The sequence below is a fragment of the Ochotona princeps genome, chromosome 3 (assembly GCF_030435755.1).
Source record: "Ochotona princeps isolate mOchPri1 chromosome 3, mOchPri1.hap1, whole genome shotgun sequence".
NCBI classification, from domain to species: domain Eukaryota; kingdom Metazoa; phylum Chordata; class Mammalia; order Lagomorpha; family Ochotonidae; genus Ochotona; species Ochotona princeps.
Window position 1 is genome coordinate 113,819,049 of NC_080834.1, and position 14,688 is coordinate 113,833,736.

Sequence of the window (14,688 nt, forward strand, 5' to 3'; positions counted from 1 at the left end):
GAAAGGAAGTGATGCATCATGTCCTGAGGCTACTACAGGCAGCCACTACGCTCCAGACACTCTACATGTTTTTCTACCTTGTCCAGGTATAGGGGTCTAACTTTAACACGTCTTGATCCTACAATAAACCTATAACATTGCTATTGCTATCATTTCGCTTGAGAGAAAATCAAAGTCCAGAGAAACTTCAGTACAGGTAACCAAGTTTTCCCACCATACTGACCAATCCACCAAACCCAGGCTATGACATGTGGTGGAGGAATGGGACTCCCAAAACACAGGGCAGGTTCTATTTATATAAAGAATGTTACCTTGGCATTTTTGCTATTACATTTATGAATTTTTCTTCATGAGTTACAGTGCAGATTCAAAGAAAACTCTGAAGCAAGGCACTGCATGAAGGTACCACAACCAAATACTCAAATAAGGAAGCCCATCTGCCAGAAGGCAGCCTACTAACTCCCTTCATTTCCCTCTCTGTGACATTCTGACGTGGTCGGTCAGATGACTACACACAAAAAGTGGACACAGATACAGCTGAAGCATTGCCATAACTAGTTAACCCCTGGAGAAAAGTCTGAAGCCTCAAAATAGACTTTGCGGGAACAACAAACAGCATCCAGAGTGAGTGGGCAGGTCTAGCAATTGGATTACCTGCGAGATGTAACCTGGAGGCACATGGATGGGAGGAATAGATCCGTTCGGTGACATCATGGGAACTTCCGCAGGTCCTTAAAGAGCAAACATTGAAGACATTAATACTGGAAGAAATAAACATCACTCAGAATAATCATGTATGTTCAACATAATATCAAACTGAATATAACCAATTGGGCCATTTTCTCTTCCATGACTAGTATAGTCTACCTTAAAGCTGGACCGGTAACCACAGATGAAAATGAATTCTTCCGGGCCCGGTGGTGTGGCCTAGCGGCTAAAGTCCTCACCTTGGACGCACCAGGATCCCATATGGGCACCGGTTCTAATCCCGGCAGCTCCACTTCCCATCCAGCTCCCTGCTTGTGGCTTGGGAAAGCAGTCGAGGACGGCCCAAAGATTTGGGACCCTGCACCCATGTGGGAGACTCAGAGAAGGTTTATGGTTCCCAGCATCGGATTGGCACGCACCGGCCGTTGCAGCTCACTTGGGGAGTGAATCATCGGGCAGGGGATCTTCCTCTCTGTCTCTCCTCCTCTCTCTGTATGTCTGACTTTGCAATAAAAATTAAAATAAATCTTAAAAAAAAAAAGAAAATGAATTCTTCCACTGTACAACTTCAGGTAAACAAAATGCATAAGCATCTTTCTTAATACTGTAATATAATAGTATTTAAGAATAGTGAAGCCTCAAGTTCCAACAACAAGACTGTTATGCGTAGTCTAACCAAATTGCACAAAACCTTTTCTCCTTTTCCTTATTTGTTTATACATGTTTAAAATCAAGCCAATTCAAAATGAGCTTATCTATTTTGGTTTAAGAAGCTCCAAAGGCACAAACATTTAGCCCAGCACTTTAAGAGACCATGTTACACTTTTGCATTCCATATTGCAGTGGCTCTTGGAGTTACAGCTCCATTACACAGCAATTTCCAACTTTCTGTGAACACACACATCTTATGGGTTGTGGGGGGAAGGAGGTGACGTTTCCATTACTGGGGTGCTTGCGACCATCTTGTAGACTTGGAATAGTTTGTGGGATCCTGGCTTTAGCCTAGCTCTGCTGGGCTGTGCCCTGGCAACTGCCAAGGGGTTGGGGAATGAACCTGTAAATGGAAGACTCTCTCTTTGAAGGAAAGTGAAAATTGGGTAACAATGGAGCTCCTACAGACTTTGGACTTCTAATGCTCAGTTAGTATTTTCACTAAGTCACCATATTATGTCATTAACTTGAATTGTAAGAAACTTCCCTCCAAAACCAATTTGGGTCTGTCTTACCGAAAAGGCAGAAGAAAAACATCATCTTAAATTACATACTATTAGAAATACTCATGCCAAATTTACTTGAATTATTGGAAAGAAAGCATTCAATTAACAAAAGGTTAGTTTCGAATTACTTAGTTCAAGGATGTTGATCATAATTCTCAGGGGCAAAAATGTAAAACTTAACAGTTACCTAAAACAGAGTTTGAGTTAATATTAAGAAGAAAATTATTATCAAAATCATTCTAACATCTATCCAAAAACTCAGTGGGTAAGCAGTTTCCTCAGAATTGCAAGAAGTTGATGATCATGTCACTGGTCTGTCGGTAAGCAGTTCTCCTGTTCAGTAACCCACTGCCCAAAAATGTCAACTCACAACCCAGGGTTTCCAGTCTGGGATGAGACTTCCTGACTCCAAATGCCTTCTGTTGTTTATTTGCTTTCTCCTCGTGTGTATTGGGACTGCTGGCAATGAAAAGTACTCAGCTGGGAAAAAAACAAGTGAAATACAACACTTTGGCAAAGGAAGACAGGTCTTGCTACCCAGGGCTGCATTTACATGCAATCACGATGTACCTTTCAACTCACAGGGAAGTCCAGTGTAATGCCTAGTTCTTAAAAGATGACATAGCACAGGGAAGAAGAAAGCCTTGTTGGCATACACATGAACAGGCTTGAAAAGAGAAACACTGAGGCCCGGCACGGTAGCCTAGCAGCTAGAGTCCTCGCCTTGAACATACCAGGATCCCATATGGTCCCCGGTTCTAATCCCGGCGGCCCTGCTTCCCATCCAACTCCCTGCTTGTGGCCTGGGAAAGTAGTCAAGGACAGTCCAGAGCCTTGGGACCCTGCACCCGCATGAGACCTGGAAGAGGCTCCTGGCTCCTGGCTCCTGGCTTTGGATCAGCCAGGCTCTGGCCATTGTAGCCATTTGGGGAGTGATCAACAGATGGAAGATTTTCCTCTCTGTCTCTCCTCCTCTCTATATATCTGACTTTCCAATAAAAACAAAATTAATCTTAAAAAAAAGAAAGAAAACAGACACATTGAAGCAACATAGAAAAGGCACATAACACACATTTTAAAAGATGAGTGCCACTCATGGACAATATACCAAATTACTGATCATTTTCATACTCATACAAACCCACAGCAACCTCTACATGCTAAAATATTGGCAATAGCTTAAAGCAAAATAACAGAAAAACAGGGGATTGGGTCATTGCTTAATACTACCTTATTTTTAAATTATCTCTTGTTTTTAGTTAACAATTTATAAGGCATCTACCATTGGCTGAAGATACCAGTTTCAATATTTTTTTTTTGCTACAGCCATCCAGATGTTCATGTATCTGCTTAATATTTCTCTTTAAATTGAATTTCTAAAAGCAAATCATAGGCTCCTTAGCAGCTTCAGCTGGAGCATGACCTGTGAAATGCAAGGCTGCGTGTGCTTGGCTCCATGGGAATGATGTTAAGTGCGGCGGCCACCTTGGTTTTTACCTCAGCTCACTAGTCAAATGGGTTGGATGACTTCACTTGTCCAAACGTTTAAGCTGGAGTAAGAATTCCCACTTCACAGGAGTGTGCTTATAGATTAATTATCATGATACATACAAAAGAACTTAGATCTGTGCAGGGCAGGATAATCACTCAGAGAATGTCACCAATAATTGTCATTCTTTCAAGGAACATTTTTCGTTATTTTATTGAGAGCTTTCTACTGCTCCTTCTTGTTGTTTTTTCTCCCCTCTTGAAAAAAGCTACAATTAGTTTTAGATGTTTTTTAGATAGTTTTAGAAACTAATAGGTCTAGACACTTTTTTTAAAGTACTACAGGTTCCCATAAGACCAAACCAGCAAGCACACAGTCCGGTCAGTACTGACTTTGATGCGTAATTCTTCCTCATCAAGTAAAAAGTTAAATATTTCACAGTGAAGGGTGTGAACAGAAGTAGTCTCACCTCAATAAATTATTGTTTTCTTAATCACCCAAACCTACACCAGGCAAACAGTCCTTAACTCCAGGCTTACCCACTAAAACTGTTGAAGTCATCTGTACGAAATTTTCTAAAGGGTGTAGGACAAGTGATTTATGGAGAGAAAATGTTTTCCTCTTGGCCTTGATTTTAAGAGTAGCCAGATGACTTTCACATGATTGTTCCCCCTTCCTTTTGTCCCTGTCATCAAAGCCATTTCAAAGGACGTTTCAGGATACACAATGAAGGCTCCCAGACCTAAAGTGTGCCTAAGAACAACTACTGTACTTACAGGCCTTCAGGAGGATCTACAAACTAGCAAAAGCAAACTCCATTCGCGGTGGTAACACGGAAATCCTTGTCTCCCTAAACGTTCACCTCCCCATCAATGAGTCCACTGTCCTGTCCTCTTGCTCCACTGTCCATATTGACCGTCTACTGTAAGCCATTCCTGTCTTCAACACAAATTTCCTTGTCTTCTCAAGCTGAATTTTTCTTGGTCTTTAAGTCACACCCTCATACTAGAACTTAGAGGACATAACACAACAGGGCTATGTGGGGAACCATTTTTTTCTGCCAAGCGCCACTTGTCACATGACTAAATAATTTTGTGGGCATAAAACAGCCTATGGACCAGATGTTCCCCACCCGTGCATGGTATAAAAAACAGTTCTCTTACTCACACCACCAGCACCGACTCTTAAAGAAAACAAAAAAAAAGGAAAAACCCTACACAGTTTTCTCGAAATCATTAAGCTGTTTGAAATTAAAAACTCTTAAGGTATCCAAAATCCCATTAAGTTATATGAACTGGTTACATACTGGAAGGTCTATGAAGATGTATGTACACAGAGATTAAACAAATTGACAATAAATTTATTATCCCATATAGAACACCTGGTTTTGAGTTCTGGCTCTGTTCTCCAGTTAATGGCTCAAGGATTTGGATCTCAGCCACCCTGCTTGAGGACACCCAACACGGGCTGCCACTACTGGCTTTCACCTGGCCCAGCCCTGGCTATTGCAGATATCTGCAGAGTGAACTGGCATATGGGGCATCTGTCTGTCTGTCTGTCAAATAAATGAGCACATTTAAAAAATTCCTCATTGACTACAAACATGAAGTGACATGCAAGATCTAATATTTACTAAGTAATTTTAAAAATGTAACTGCTATATCCAATTATATAATCCAACATCGTAAAGTCTGACAACATTTGTAAATGAGCTGAGTTTCCTTTTGTTTATAGTAGTGAGAGACCAATCTAACCATTCAGTTAATAATAACTAATGCCATTATCCTATAACTTTATTCTCAAATCAAAGAAACTTAAAGAAAAACCCAGCACCATTGTACTCCTAGCACCACATGTGCTAAGGGTGAGCTGCTGACCCGCCAAAGCTACAAGGGTATACTGTGCCTCTTCTCTGTTTCAATATTCTCTCCAAGTCCACACCTCTAGATGAACAATACTCTGTCCTATGTTCAGAACATTGATTTACACTGGAAGAAAAGAAAAAAAAAAAAGATTGATTCAAGATGAATATAGAGAACTGAAAACCTAAAATACAGATTTCTAGGCTCCACTTCTCACCAATTCCGAACCAGAAGTTTTGGGGTTAGACCCAAGAATATGTATCTTCAACAAGCCCCAGATGGCAACAATACTGCTCAGGAGATCACATTCTGATAACTCCTGACTTTGTGGGTTAAAAGACAGCCAAAACCCACAGCTAACGTCACAGCAATGGATAAAGATTCAGAGCCTTCTTCCCAAGATAAGGAATGAGGCAAGATGCCAGTTTCCACAAAGGCTATCCAACACTGTACTAAGAGTTCTAACCCACCATCTGGGGGAAAAAAGGAAGGCATCCAAATTGGAAGAAGTAAAACTACTTCTACACACATGATCCCAGCAATTTCACAAAAACACCCTACCAGAACTAATAAATCAATTGTCAAACACAATGTTAACTTACAAAGGTCAATTATTTTTCATATACTTGCAATAAACAATCAGAAAGGGGAATTAAGATTATGATTCCATTTATAGTAAAGTCAAAAGAAAAATCTCTAGAAATAAGTGTGATCAATCGGAGTAAAGAACTGAGTCTACGAAATCTTATTGAAGGAAACATAAATAAAAGGAATGAAAAAATACCTAAATAAAGGCCTGGGACGGGAGGCTTGTTCCTAAGATGCCCATAATACTCAGAGTAATTTACTGAGTCAATGTAATTCTTCATAAAATTTCAGGGACCTCCCCGCAAAGGCATAAAGGCTCAAGTGGGCCTGCTATCTCACATAAAACACAGATAACTCAAAAAGTTCACAAAAAAAAAGGATCACAAAATAAATTATAGCAAAAAACAAATCCAAAACACATCATAGTTTTTTTTTAAATAACATGTAATATCCCTGAACTATGTGGAGACATCTCATAAGCATGGATAAAAATGAACTCAAAAAATGAATCATAGATCTAAATATGAGAACTGGAACTTTTTATTTATAAAGCATTATTAAGAAAGTGAAAATACAGCCTGTAAAATGGGAAAAAAAATTGAAAAAACATACATGTAATAAAAGTGACTTCTATCTGGAATGCATAAAGAACTCTCAAATTCAACAAAAAGACAGTCCAATATAAAAATGGATAGACATTTCTCCAAAGAATACATATGAATGGGCAATAAGTACAAATAGGGGTGCTCACCATCATTAATCATGAGGGCAGTTCAAATCAAAGCCACAATGAGGTATCCTTTCATACCCAAAAAGGATGGTTACCAAATACAAAGAACAATCACTGGCATGGATATGGAGAAAATGCAAATTTATACATCCTTGAGGTTAATATAAGATGGTATAGCCATCATGGGAAATAGTTTGGCATGTCCTCAAAGTAAAATATAAAACTGCACAAAGTTTCCTCAAACCCAGTGCCAGTAATATGCAGCGAACAAGTGAAAGCAGAGACTCCAACAAACAGACGCTCATGGCAGAATTACTCACAAGTGCCCAAATGCCTGCCAAGGAAGGACAGATGTATATGCAGGAAATATGACTGGCCATAAAGAAGACTGAAGTACTGAAAGACACTACAACATGGATGAAGTTCAAAGCATGATGTTCAACAACAACAACAACAAACACTGGGCCAAAACGGTCAGTCATATTTGTGATTTTATATATATATATATATATATATTTTTTTTTTTTTTTTTTCAAAATAAACAAATCTTTAGAGCCAGAACTCCAATAGGTGACTGTCAAGAGCCAGTATGAGGCTGAGAAGGGCAAGGACTGAAGGCTAAAAGAGCCCCAGGCTCAATGAATGTTGGGTTTCCTTTTGGGATAAAAAATGTTCTAGAAAGAGAGAAGTGGTGACTGAGTAACAGTATGCAAGTGAGTTAGAAGCTAATTATACCTGTATTTTACTTCAGTTGTAAAAAAAATAATAAATAAGAAGAAATTAAGCAAGAAAAATACAACTGTGGTTTCCAATAAGTGGGGGGGGGGGGAGGGAGTCTAAATCTCCTGAAATGTGTCTTCATTCCATACACCTCCATTCTGTGGAGGACACTGTTTCCAGACATTGTGCTGTGCAAGGATGGGGATGCATCCTCCATCCTTAGGCAACGGATGTCCTTGGTAATGGATAGACAGACATATAAACAAAGCAAATGAACAACTCCCTCTCTCTCTCCAGGAAGCATTTTCGGCACTGCCTCAATGTAGCAAGGCTTTAGAGTTATCCTCAGGGAAAGAATGAAAAATTACCAAAGCTGTGAGGATGAACAAAAGTCTGTAGTACAAAAAAAACAAAAAACAAAATCTGAGGCCAAGAAGCAAACGGACCAGGCCCTAGCCAGGTAAAAGCAGGCCATTTTTAACCTGTCTAGTATCATTTCTCATCATACTTTCCTTCACAAGTAAGATATGTAGTTCCTTTAAAAAGAAAAATGCAGCAAACACGTTTTCTTTCAAGGTTTCATTCTCCTATAGAAGCCTCATAGGGAAAATACATTTCCATGGTGCAACTTTTAATTATTACTTCCCCTCAAGGATCTTGCCGGAGAGGAAATGGCTGGGAGGAGCAGAATCTGGAGTACCATGTATTAAGTGTAGAGTCTGGGCTCTACAGTTAATACCTTTCAGATCTGCGTTTTACCTACCTGCAGAAAGGAATGCCAACTGCTGCCTTCAGAGACTAGAAATGTAACATAAATCAAGCACTCTGCTTGGTACTCTGATATAGAACAGCAGACAATGTTGACACTTAGTCCCCAGAATTAAAACACAATACTGCCCCCAACAAAGGGGTTAGCACAGCATAATCATTTAACAAATGAATTACATATTTCCTTAAGGGAGCAAGTTGTTTTGCTCTTCATTGCGTTTTTCTTGTAGCTTTGAAATATCTTCCTTTTATAAATGTAATATACCCAAAATACAGATAAGCAGTTGCCTGGCACAGAACTTCAACCCTTGTTTGGGATGTCACGATCCCCTCGTGGAGTCCCTGGTTTGATGGTTTGAATCTTGGCTGCACAAGCAGACCACGGGGAAATGGAGTGCCTTCAGAGGCCAAGAACTCTGAGGTCACCCACCCCAATTTGGATCTACCACATGGGATGGAAGAAGCCCAAATCCTGCCTTACAGGATCCAAGGTCATTGCAACAACAACCAGGAGCACTGAGCGGTTCACAGAAACAGAAGAATACTAAACTTCCTTCGGGACTAGGGAGAGGAGCTTTCTCTGGTCCTTGCCTGGTTCCGACTTTGGGTCCCCAACCTCTCTCGTGATGACCATCAGGATCGCTCCATAAACCCCTCAAAACAAACAAAAAAAACTAGAATAGATAGAGAACAACAAGGAAGGCTTGGAAACGGTCAGCGGGGATGCACTTATAACTCACTGGGTGGGACACAAAGATTAGTTATTCCTCACTGGGGTATTGAAGATTTCTCTGCACACCCCTCCTATAACTGTTGACCTAAACTGTTGACATATGTCTTGCTATAGAGTTATAGAGTTAGACTACCCGAAAAACAGCCAGGTACAGCAAAATCATGCTTCAACGCTATAAACTGCTAAATACTAAAATTAAAATAGACATGAGACATCTGAATAGTAATCTATTGCCATTTTAAGGTGTATAGAACCCAGTTATATATAAACTAATAATTGAAATGTCAATGTAGAAGTCACAGGATGTGGTTCAGAACTTGCATTCTTTTTTTTTTTCCTCCTCTTTTAACATATTGGTTACTCAATACCATGTCAACTAATTCCATATCGTTCTAAATTGTTACTGACGTAATGTCGGGGCTTTTAATTGAACGGGATGATACTCTGCCAGCTCTACCTTCAGACCAGAGATGGTCTTCCCAACAAGGCATTGAACTTATCTGGAAAATAAGATGTTGGACTTTATGCTTGGTAGATGCTTGCAATGAAAGAATCTCAACTGAATTTGAACTGTGGCAATACAATAAGGTGGAGGAATCCACCGGGCGGGGGCGGGGTTGGGAGAGATGGGGGGGGAATCCCAGTGCCTATAAAACTGTGTCACATAATGCAATGTAATCAATAAAATAAAAAAAGTAAATACAAATTGTACCACTAAAAAAAAAAAAAAAAAGAATCTTGGCTGCAGCCTGTTCGAGCCAGCTCCCTGCTAACGTGGGGCCTGTGCAGGTGATGCCTCAGTCCCTGGGATCCTTGCTCCTCTGGTGGGAGCGCCAGGCTGAGGTTGGAGCTCCGGCGTCTGGATGGGCCCAGTTCTGGCTACTGTGTGTATGGTGTCTGTCTCTGCCTTTCAAATAAAAATGAAAATTAGACCTTACAAAATAAAGGGAAAGTTGGCAGCATTCCTATAGTTATCTCCTTCCCTATGCAAGCCCTCCAGCTCTTACAAATTACCTGTTATTTGCCCCACCCCTCAATTTCTAGGAAACCTTAGAAAGGTGGGTGTGTGTAACATTTTCAATGTCCTGCGGCAGCTCCAAATCAAAGGAACAGCCCCAGCTTTCTGAAAGCCAATCCTCCAGAACGCTCTGACATTGGCTTTAGCACAAGAATTTTTAGTCTAGCCCAGAGACTGTATTTAAAAGCAGCGAGTGATTCTAATAACATGTTGCCCCATAACTCAACCTTCCTGATGAAATCTCCCTGAAGTAAACAACTACCAAAAAAACAAACCAAGCTGCTGACAAAATTCATAAATAATCCATCACCACCAAATTCTCACTTGGTATTTCTATTTAACTAGTTTATTTGAAAGGCAGAGTGACAGAGAGAGATGAGAAAGAGAAAGAAAGAGGGATCAATCTTTCATCTCATGATTCATTCTACAAATGCCCAGAGCATCCAAGGCCCTGCCCAGCAGAAGCTAGCAACCAGGAACTGTATCCCAGTGCCCAGCATTTCTGATGACGTGTTTCCTGTGAGGCACAGGGGATGGGCCAAGTATTTAGGTCCTTGGCTTCCATCTGGAAGACCCCAAGTATTTGGGCCATCAATCACTGAGTACCAGGCATGCTAAGTAGGAAACCAGATTGGAAATAAAGTTGGGATTTGATCCCAGCAATGACAATGTGGGTTGTGGGCATCCTCTGCAGCAGCCTGATCCACTGCATGGCAACACCTGGCCCTGGCATAACCTTATAAAATACACCCACTGCATGGCGACACCCACCCTGGCATAGTCATATAAAATGCACCATGCTAGATACTTGACATGCATTATATGCTGCAGCTATAACAGGAAACCTTGAATTTGGACATGAGTGAGGACTGTTCAAAGAAGTTCTAAGTTCAGAAATCTGTCTTACCAATTTGAAGTGCACAGTTTTTCCTTTCAAATAGTACTTATGAATTTACTAGATACTTAGCTATTCTATATGCATCAGGCATAGCTAATCCTGGGCTTAATTCTCACATCAGGTTTAAACTTCTAGTAAGCCAATTTTTCTTAATTTCCACAAAATTGAGATAGATGATTTTTTACTTTTCAATCAAGTGATTTCAACACAACTCAACAGACATGTATTACACAAGATGCGTGAGGAATTAAAAGACAGACAATGAACTTAATTAATAATAAGAACAACTGTTTCAAAGGAAGTAAAAAGCTCTGCATGAATAGTAGGGGTCAACCATGGATTGGGTCCTAGGAAAATATTTGAAACCCGCAATGCCTCCAGGGAATGCGAACAAAGTTAGTGAACCCATACACGCAGAACCCCCTGTGTGACCTAACAGGTTTCTTTCCAAAAGCTTGATTTAAGTTCAGGGCCATAGAAAAGAAAGCTCAAAAATATCAGATATCAGGTGCTAGGAGAGAAGCGTGGAACACAAACTTCAATTCCAGTTTTTAGAACATTTGGTTGCTGCTTGGTTCAGTTCAGCAACCCTTTGTTAAATCCACGGTGTTTGCCAAACCCTGTGCAGGATGCCAAGGACACAATGACATTGAAGATTACAAGCATTTCTGTTCTTAATTATGGTGAGAATGGCATGCAGAATGAGTCATACACAGGTGCACAGAGCCCAGCAGGGGAGGAAGAGACCCGGATGGTATCCTGCTTGTGACCTAAGGTTCCTGAGATGGACAAGATGTCTCTCAGCAGGCAGTTGGGCTCAGAGCCTGGAGCAGCAACAGAACCATGGAAGAATCAGGGAGAAGGCTCAAAACAAAGGTCATCCATGAGGATCTTTGGAGTTTGGGGGTCCAGGGAAGGAGTGGGACGGGGGGAAGTGGTTTCATTCATAGATTCTTAGCCTGACACTCCAGCTGGTTCTCCCAAGGACTCAGAGTTCTGCTTTTCAAATTAAACTTCATCAACTTCTCCAAAGGAAGAACATAACAATCTCTCTAACCTATAGATGAAGAACATTCAGGATTACCTTGGCAGTTAAACTTACTATAATGAATACTGCTATTCTATCTTCATTGGCTTTGATCTTTAGTGTCGGGTATGGAATGACAGATTAAGCCATGCATTTGCTTATTTTAATGCTTAAATCGGATCCCTAAATGTCAAAGCACGAAAAATGATGCGACTATAACTCAATACTGCTGAGAAAGGGTTTTTGACATCTTTACAAAGAAAAGTTCATGTAGATATTCACAGCAATATTAAAACAGGCATCAAAAAGGGCTTTAAGCACTTCATTTGAAAAAGGCAAAAGCAAATGGTTCCCAGCATGTTTTCTCTTCCCACTCACCAAGTACACCAGAGTCCCTCTTACTCTCACACCGATTAGAGGATCCATCAGTATTTTAGCAGATAACAAATTTAAGAAAGTCAAGTAAAAATAGCATCAATTCCTAGCAGAAATTTTGTAGGGAGATGACACACAAAGATTGCACTCTAGAAAACTAGGTACCAAGATGGGAACTTGGCATAACCTCTGAGTCTGCTTGGAACATCTGTACCCCATACTGGAGTGTCTGAGATCAAGTGTCACCTCTGCTTACAATGCAGCTTCCGGTTAATGTGGACCCTGGGAGGCAGCACGCATTGGCTCAACTACCCAGGCCCCCATCACACACCTGCTTGGACACCAGGACTCAGTTCCTGACTCCTTGCTTTAGCCTGCTCCAGCTGCAGGTATCTGGGGAGTGAAGCTGCTTACTCCCTCCTTGTCTCGCCCATGTCTTTAAAATAAACTTGAGGGGGGGGAGGGAAGAGTGATGCAGAGGCCCTGCCAGCAGGAATGGGGCAGAACTCATTCATTATGACCCTGAGTATTTTAAAGGGGTTTCCTGCCATTCTCTCACCAGTTTTTTTCTGTCCTCAGGAAGAGTTATAAAAAAGAACAGGATGAATAAAACCTCGTCTACTCTTCCTCCCCAGGCCCCAACTCCCACCCCATTTGCTGCTCGCAAAGGTCTCTTTTCTCAGGAGGAACAAGAGAAGGGAGAGGGAAAAAACCGAACAGCAAACAGGTATTTACATGAAAATTTTGGGAGAACTCAGGGGCAAATCAATGTATTGTATTTGTGCCCCACTTTACAGTTCCAGGGTTAGGCTCTCCCCAGGGCAGGTCTGCAAAGAGAGAAACAAGCAGCTACGCAACAAAACATGACTAGATCTTCATCAGTTTGGTCTCACATCAACCTAATTCCTCCTTAGAGTTCTTCTGCTCTTCTCAATTAATGACATTCCCAGAGGAACCACTCATTCAAGAGACCAAAATCCACAGGACTGGTCTGGTAGTCTAGTAGCTAAAGTCCTCACCTTGCATGTGCCCCATATGGGTTCCAGTTCATATCCAGGTTTTTCCACTTCCCATCCTGCTCCCTGGTTGTGGCCTGGGAAAGCAGCCGAAGACAGCCCTAAGCCTTGGAACCCTGCCCCCAAAACTGAGCTTCTTGCTAATGTGCATGCTAGGAGGCATGGGTGAACAGGAGTGAATTCCAAGTTTGCAGGTCTGGCTTTTGGGGGAGTGAAACAGCAAAGGGGGTGGGGTGGGGTGTGTGTGTGTGTGTGTGTGTGCGTCCACGTCCATTCTTCAAATATATAAATATTTGAAAAATAGAAAAGACCTGGTAAAGAAGCTACCTGTGACAATATCATCCCCCATGGACACCAGTTGGTGTCCTGGCTGTTCCATTTCCCATCCAACTTCCTGATGAGGGTCTCGGAAAAGCACAGGAAGATGGTCCAAGTGCTTTGGCCTGTGCCACCCACATGGGAGACCAGGAAGCAGCTCCTGGCTCCTGTTTTCAGCCTGGCTTAGCCCTGGCCATTATGGCTATCTGGGGAGCAAGCCCAGAAGACATGAGATTCACTCTCTCCCTCCTTCACTCTTTCCTTCTGACTTACAAGTAAGTAAACAAACATAACTTTTCGAAAAAGATAAAAATAAAAATAATCTTTGTTTATCAAAAGGTCCAAACTCCAGAATTCCTCCTATGACTAAACAGGATAAGAAAATACAAGGATGTCTATTTTTATGTGTTATACACGCCATAGTTATGACATCATATTTCACCACGTCTATAACACCGTCAATGTGATAAAATAGAACGTTTATGCCACTGAAAAGAAAAAGCTGTCTAACCATCTCATGACATTTAATCAACAGGAAACACATTTTAATTTGGAATATGTTTAAATGGGGAGGAGGCATATTTTTTGAAATTCATGGAATGTAGTATACACACTGAAAAGAAACTGAAGGAAACCAGGAAATACAGAAGCTCAAACTGTCATTGTGTTCTGTGGACATAACTATGAATTTCTCATACGGGATCCCATATGGGTGCCGGTTCTAATCCCAGCAGCTCCACTTCCCATCCAGCTCCCTGCTTGTGGCCTGGGAAGGCAGTAAAGGATGGCCCAAAGCTTTGGGACCCTGCACCCGCATGGGAGACCCAGAAAAGTTTCTAGGTTCCTGGCTTCAGATCGGCGCAGCATTGGCCGTTGTAGCTTACTTGGGGAGTGAATCATCGGACAGAAGATCTTCCTCTCTGTCTCTCCTCTCTGTATATCTGACTTTATAATAAAAATAAATAAATCTTTAAAAAAAAGAAAGTATTTTAAATTAATTTTCAGGCTTTCTATGAAAATATTGAGAACACACACACACACACACACAGAGAAACACACCCGGCTATTGTCCCTTTTAAAAAGTTAACAGTCTCACCACCATCACACTTTAAAACTGAAGTCTGAAATCTTTCTCATAGCCCAAAAGTACACAAACACTGGCTCAGCTCTCTCACCACAACTATTTAGAAAAGGGGAAAAAAATCAATGTGAGAACATGTC

At 41.1% G+C, this 14,688-nt stretch overlaps 1 protein-coding gene across 3 annotated transcripts in view; it reads right to left on the minus strand.

Moving 5' to 3' along the window:
• Nucleotides 1-14,688, minus strand: part of FNDC3B (fibronectin type III domain containing 3B) — a 342,344-nt gene that overhangs the window by 155,541 nt on the left and 172,115 nt on the right. For all 3 annotated transcript variants that reach the window (XM_058661102.1, XM_058661100.1, XM_058661101.1), the window contains exon 4: nt 655-731. In XM_058661102.1, the coding sequence (XP_058517085.1) occupies nt 655-731 (77 nt within the window). The remainder of the gene's footprint in view (nt 1-654; nt 732-14,688) is intronic.